Source organism: Suncus etruscus, chromosome 2 (genome assembly GCF_024139225.1).
Source record: "Suncus etruscus isolate mSunEtr1 chromosome 2, mSunEtr1.pri.cur, whole genome shotgun sequence".
Lineage (NCBI taxonomy): Eukaryota > Metazoa > Chordata > Mammalia > Eulipotyphla > Soricidae > Suncus > Suncus etruscus.
The window spans coordinates 111491084-111498561 of NC_064849.1; the positions used below are offsets into that span (position 1 = coordinate 111491084).

The 7478-nt window shown below is 38.3% G+C and overlaps 1 protein-coding gene across 1 annotated transcript in view; it reads left to right on the plus strand.

Moving 5' to 3' along the window:
- The window catches only part of ITGA2 (integrin subunit alpha 2), a 98804-nt gene extending 91326 nt beyond the window's left edge, over positions 1–7478 (plus strand). The window contains exons 29-31 of the mRNA XM_049769056.1: positions 3669–3758; positions 6844–6960; positions 7398–7478. Of these exons, the coding sequence (XP_049625013.1) occupies positions 3669–3758; positions 6844–6960; positions 7398–7478 (288 nt within the window). The remainder of the gene's footprint in view (positions 1–3668; positions 3759–6843; positions 6961–7397) is intronic.

The window sequence follows — 7478 nt, forward strand, 5'->3', positions numbered from 1 at the left end:
GAGTTCAAACCACTCCAGTAGATGAATTTAACATAAGGATCAATGTTCTTATACCAGATGCTGTATGAACTTTCTGTGATGAAGGTACAATACTCATGTCATCTTGTGAGTGATTTCTATGTCAGAGATATTTTCACAAAGGGCCCACGTTGGTGTGGCTTTTTTATTTTTTTGGCTGATATGCTTCTATAGTTGTGGAATCTGTTTTCAGCAGATTTCAATCTCTTAAAACTTCAATCAATATTATATTAAAATATAAGAATAAACTGGCATTTTTAAACTGACTACAAATATGTGATTTTAAGGGAGCAAAATAGAAATTAGTTTTGAAATCTCCACTAAGGATTTTCTTGGTGAATAAATCAGTCCTTGTGATGATTACCAACTTATTGTCTCCTTATTCGCTGCTTTGCAACCTCCACCCATAATCAACAAACAATATTCCATGCTGTAAAGTTTCTTGTTTGGGGTTTTGTTGTTTTTTAGGGAGGCACACCTGGTGGTTCTCAGGGCTTATTCCTAGCCATTCACTCAGAAATTACTCCTGGCTAGCTGGGACCATATGGGGTTCTGAAGATTGAGCCTGGGTTGGCAAGCACCTTACCCAACTTGTATCATTATCAAATTTTATGTAAGATTAAAAACCTAAGCTCCCTCCTCTCAGCTTGACCCTGGAATCAAAATACAGGGAATGTTCTTGGAAAGAAAAAAAGTCCTAACAGGGCTGGATTATGGCTCAGTAGCACAGTGAGTGCTTTGCTCTGTGAAGCCATGGATTCAATGCCTGTACTCCTACCTCTCCAAACATATGTAATGGAAAAAAAGGCTTACTGGCAGACATAGTGGAAGACATTGAGAAAGCAAGAATTGGAGTGGCAGGAGGTGAGAAGTGAAGAGCTGGACTCTATTATCATCTTCTCTTTCTTATATTACTTTCTGGTTGCATATTTTTTAAGCCTACAGGATAACTCAACTTTTAAGATGAGACCATGGCTGTCCCACCATTCCAGCTGCAGCCGTAAATTGCTCAGTTTCACTCTTTGGTTCTTAGCTTCATGGATTTAAGGAACAAATATTTTTATAGAGACCTTTGCCAGCTGGGAAGGAAAATTGACTGCTGCAAAAATCAAAATGCAGTCACTCTGGCCCTGTAAAAAGCATTTGGTTTTTCTTGAGTGTGTTTGAAGCTACGTCATTTTTACTGTCAGGCCTTTGAAATACCTTCCCAAAGGTTTTCAGAAGCAACAATTTTATTTCTAAGAGCCAAATTCCAAAGTGAATTGTTTATGCTTTTTCATCATGGTGATAATGGTTGTTGACCTCAGTAAAAGGCCCGAGAGAGGCTTTGTCTATCAGCTGCCACACATCTTCCTTCATTCACCGTCAAACGTTTATCCCAACCTTGTTTTCAGCTATTTCAACAGCAAAGTGGATGTCCTCAGACCGCTGAGGAGATCCAATCTGAAATGTGGATCTCATTTCCTTTACTAGAGCCCATTTTGCCCTTTTTCTGATGTAGAGCAAATCAACATTTCAGGCAATTTCATCACAAAGTGATTGCTGAGGAGTAAGCATCAATGCTGATGATGCTTTGCGTGCAAGAGGCCTAGTTGATCCCGAGCACATGTGTTCACCTGGGCCACTGCTCAGTTTGAGCCTCCAAATTGATGGCACTGTTGGTCAAAATTGTGAGAGTCTCAGTGAATGCAGGTAGGAGAGGTTACTTTCCTCTTCCCACTGTGTAAATGGTTTCTCCACTTCTGCATGCCACCCACTTAGAATATCTCTCCCTGGGGAAAGCTCTCACTTGGTTGGACAAATAGCTCATTTTTTTTTTAAAGAAAAATGATTTTATTCTCTGTCTACAAGGACTCTGAAACCACCATTAACTGAGCTATGCCTTAAAAAAAGTTAAGCCCTTTTCAATACTATAAATGTTCCCCCAAATATATACGGTCACAAGTGACCATGGTGAACTTCAAAAACAACCTTTCCAACTTATGAAAATTAATAAGACAAACCAAGGATTGAGCTGGTGGAAAGGAAACAAGCTGCTCACACTTTGGCTAGGCATGCTCTCTCCTTGACTCCCAAACATAGTTTAGTAAATGAATTCATATGCCCTGGTTACCGGGAAAATTAAAGTCAGAACAGCCAGCACATGTGAAGGAAGCAATGGACATTGTCTTATTTTAAATAAAGTTATAAGCTTAATAATTGCAATCAAGAGGAAATAATATACACATGATGTATTCATTGAAAGTAGATTATTTTGCTGTAATTATATCCAGGGATTCTGTAAGGTTATTTCATCCATGTTAGGATGCTACTAAAATTTCAGCATAAAAATGTATGCAGGGCACTTGCTTTGCATGCAGTCAACAGGAATTCAATCCCAGAACCCCATATTGTCTCCCAAGCCTCACTAATAGTGATTTCTGAGCATGAGCAAGGTGTAATCCCTGACCACTGCGTGTAATCTAAAAACTAGTGGGGCCAGAGAGATAGCACAATGTTGCCTGCCAGGAGCTATTTCTGAGCAGATAGCCAGGAGTAACCCCTGAGCACTGCTGGGTGTGGCCCAAAAACTAACTAACTAAATAAATAAATACTAAAAAAAAATTTTAAGCATATCTTTTTTATATGCTTTGCTTCAAGTTCATTCCTCTATTTTTAAATACATTAAAAAATCTGGAACTGGGCCCGGAGAGATAGCACAGCGGTGTTTGCCTTGCAAGCAGCCGATCCAGGACCAAAGGTGGTTGGTTCGAATCCCGGTGTCCCATATGGTCCCCTGTGCCCGCCAGGAGTTATTTCTGAGCAGACAGCCAGGAGTAACCCTTGAGCAATGCCGGGTGTGGCCTAAAAACCAAAAAAAAAAAAATAAAATAAAATCTGGAACTACTATTCATGTCATATATTACCAGAGTTTTAGGGCATATGCTGATAATCATGGTCTAGTTCAAATGTACTTTCCAAATGTATTTAAAATATAGTATTATTTCACACATGTACCACCAAAATTTTCCCCTTTTTTAAATTTTTTTTTTTGGTTTTTCGAGCCACACCCGTTTGATGCTCAGGGGTTACTCCTGGCTAAGCGCTCAGTAATTGCCCCTGGCTTGGGGGACCATATGGGACGCCAGGGGATTGAACTGTGGTCCTTCCCTGGCTAGGCACTTGCAAGGTTACAGACACCTTACCTCTAATGCCATCTCGCCGGCCCCAATTTTTCCCATTTTAATCTGATTTTTTATTCCATTATGTAACTTAGCCAACTAAGAACATTTTTTTTAAGAAAAGATCATTCATAAGTTTCCCTCATGTTATCAACTTCATTATGTTTTAAGTAATAAAGTGCAATCTTTCTCAATTAAAAACTTTATTGCAAATCGCTGCTTTCAGTTAGCATCACTAGGGAGATGTTAGAACTTCACCTACTAAAGCTTTGGGCTTTAAAACTCTGATAAGGCTGGTCCCCAGGTGGTAAATGTTTCTCAGGTACTTTCCATGACTGGTCATCATATTCCACTTGAGGCACACAATGATTCCTGAGTCTTCAGAGTTGCCATTTGCTTTTATCACTTTCCACAAAGAAATGTTTCAGACCTGCAAGTTTCATACATTACTTTCTGCTAGAATAAAACATCTTTATTCCTTTACTCTAGTCAACCTTCCAGGCAGTTCAACTGATGGCAGCCGCAGAAATCGACACCTACAACCCTCAGATATACATGATAGAAGAAAATACCATCACGGTGAGTGCTCACATGCCTTCCTGGAGTGTCGGCATTGTCTTCCTGGAAATTTAGGAAAATTATTTTTCTACCTACATGTCTGTAGAAATATCTTACTGCAACTCTAAGAAAGAATCTGTTATTTATTATACTGAGTTGTTGGTGATATTTTTCATGACTCCAACAATTCCTGGTTACATTTGCCTTCTTACTGCTTGTCCCAATGCCATGCTACAAAGCTGGATTGGAAGTGATCTTTGGGTGAAAGGCAAAAAGCACTGCACTTGGCCCCCAGATGCCCCCATGTTAGTTCTTTCTCCTTGTTCACTCACAACAGTCTAGATCTTCAGCCATTACATCTCAGTCATGCTAATTTTGAATCCTATTATCTTTTATTTTCAATAAATGCTGCCGTGTATTAATAAGTAAAAGTTTAATAAAGGACTTCTTTTTTAAGTAGTAGCCCTTAAAACTAGACACTGACACTATGTGAAGTGGTGAGATTCTTCATTCATTAAGGCTTATGGTCTAGAAAACTATAAATGCAACCCTTGATTTAAAAAAAATGTGAAGAAATGTTCTTTCACAAAAAACAAAGGCTCCTTGTTTCTAGATTTGGCACAACATGATTTTCCTTTGCCCTGAAACTCTGGTTCCATAGAATATGCCATATTTAGAGTTAGTGGGATTTCCATAGCTTGCAAATCTACAGGCTCCCAGGGCGTTTTCCTTCCCAGGCTTTTGTTAAGAAAGGGAAGCAGGTTCAAACTTCTGACCTCCATCCAGTTTGGCTGCAAGCCTTTCCCTGGCCCTTTGTCTAAGAATTTGGTCTAAGAAATCCAAAGGATTTGTGAACTCTGTACTTTTCTCGCTCTCTAGAGTGCAGTGCAGTCATAGTACTGCTGCTCCCCTTTTCCCCTAAAACAGGATTCCACACCATTAAGAATGTGGTTCTTTTCTGTATTTGGATTCACAGCAAAGGTCCGTGGCTATCTTCAGAGGCTAGAATATGGAAAGTCAGAGATGGGGACAAATGAGTCATGAATATTCCATTCAGTGCTGTGAACTCAGCCGTGAACTCATCCAACTTAGTGAGTTGGATGGTCCATTTTCCTTAAAATGGAGCATTCCCCAGATACCTGAACCTGTAAAGTCTCTGCATTATTAGAAAGCAGTATTATATATCTTCTCTGAAAATACAAATGAATCTATTGAAGATTTATCTTGTATTGCTATTCTCAGAGCAATACTGGTTTGAGAGGTCAACTATAACTTAATTGAGACTCTGCTAATCTTTAAAGATTCAAATAAAGTGCATAATTTTTAATAATATTTGAAATTCATATAACAAATTGACATTCCAAAGCATATTCTGAAATTTTATGTAAATACCACACCCATTTAAAAATAGGAAATGAGGGGGCCAGAACAATGGTACTGTGGGGTAAGTGCCTTGTATGTGGCTAACATGGGTTCCATCTCCAAAGTCACATATAGTCCCCAAACCCTGCCAGGGATGGTCCCTGAGCACAGAGCCAGGAGTAAACCCTGAACACTGCTGGGTGTGGTCTAACAACAAACAAACAAATAAAATATAAAAATGGGATACAAGAGTTTTAGATACAAGAGTCTCTATATATCCCTATGGATGAAAGGGCCCTGAATTAGGAAGTTCCAGAATAGATAAAAAGAGAGATTTGACTGCTTTTATGCAAAAACTCATTCTAGTTACATTCTGCTTACATTTAGGAAATCTTATTTTAATTCTCAAAGATGCAAATGAGAATAGAGTCAAATTGTGAATTCTGTGATGAAAGGCTTATTAGAACTCAGTGCTAAATCAATTTTAAAAATTGAGTTTTATCTCTTTATCATTCTCCAGCGTACCATTTAAAAATATAGTTCTTCTCTGGGCCGGAGCGATAGCACAGTAGTAGGGCATTTGCCTTGCATGCAGTCAACACACGACGAACCCTGGTTCAATTTCCAGCATCCCATATGGTCCCCTGAGCCTGCCAGGGGTGATTTCTGAGTATAGAGCCAGGAGTAACCCCCAGAGGGCCACCAAGTGTGACCCCCCCAATTATACATTATATATAATATATACTTCTTCTGATCCTTAGCACCATCCACAAAGAAAAAAATAAATTCGTTTGTCCAGTGGGGCTAAAGAGAAAGTATAGCAAGTACACTATTGCCTTGCTACAATTGACATCTGATTTGATCCCTAGTATTGCATATAGTGCTCAGAGCACCACCAGGGGTCAATCCTGAACACAAAGTACGGAATAGCGCCTGAATAGCAAAAAGTGCTGGGCGTGGGTAAGGCTCTAAGCAATCAAGCACTTGTCTTGCATGTAGGAGTATCTACATATCTTTGGATGGATGGATGGATGGATGGATGGATGGATGGATGGATGGATGGATGGATGGATATATCTAGGCTCAATTCCTGGGATAGAGAAACAAAAGGACAAAATCTTAGAGGAAATAGTTCTGATTCTTCCCATAATGAAAACCCTTTAGAGAGGTCGTTTAGAACTTTATGGGCAGCTATTCTATTACTAAGTCACAAAGATTAATGAGAAGTAGACAAATAAACAAAAGGTCAGTTTTACCACTGAAAAGGTCAGTGTAAACCCTGAGATATTACTTGTAATTCATAGCATATAGTTGGTGAAGTTTCAAGTGAAATCAGTATTTTATAAAAGTAAAGTTATAATCTGTTGTTTAATGACAAGGGATTAACTTTCTTCCTGAAGACGAAATATCAAATACTTTGGCTTGATCAGGAAATTCTATGCCAGAAAATGATTTTCGTACTTCACAAGCAATTAAAGCATCTGATGGTGTTAAAGATGGCATTTATTTTAAAGATGGCATTTTTGCTAAGAACTGATGCAATTAAAATAAAAAAGCTAGAAAATGTGTATTTTTTACTGTACTTTGCAGTAGCATTTTCTCTAGAAATTATGCTTAACTGAGCTTCCCAACCAGATCCTCTAATAAACCATAATTATAAAATTGAAGAATTTGACTAAGCCATTTAACTTTTGGAGGGGTGCTAAAATTAGAGAACTTAATTCTAGTTTATATATATTTACAGATTCCTATCGCGATAATGAAACTCCATGAGAAAGCTGAAGTACCAATTGGAGTCATAATAGGAAGTATAATTGCTGGACTCCTTTTGCTTTTGGCTCTGGTCGCTGTTTTATGGAAGGTAAGAGAAGCTTCCTTTTTTTTTTCAAATACAGTATAGCTTATAGCCTGTGTCTTGAAATTCCTTATCAAAGAATAGTTTTATATTTTATGGTACCATAGGGGAGAAAAAAAGCTGCAACTTGACTTGCAATTTTGACTCACTTTTAATTCCTTGATCTTTTTTTTTTTTAAAAAAAAACTTTCTTTTCATCTGGATCCCTGAAAGTTTTGTATTACTGAAAGTAAGATGGCCCTGTACATTTTAGTTTTAAGCAACTAAGTTCAATACTAATTACCAGTTTCCTGGCTGCAGGACTGATTCCCAGGTCATTGGGTAGCTCCAGCCAAGCCTCAGCTGTTCAAAAATGCTAGAGAATGTCAGCAGCACAGGACAGCTGTGGTCCCCACAGAACAGAGGTGATGGCATTTTTACCTGTTTTTTTTTTTTTTTAACAGCTTGGCTTCTTCAAAAGAAAATATGAAAAGATGATGAAAAATACAGATGAGAATGACGAGGCCACAGAACTCAACAGCTGA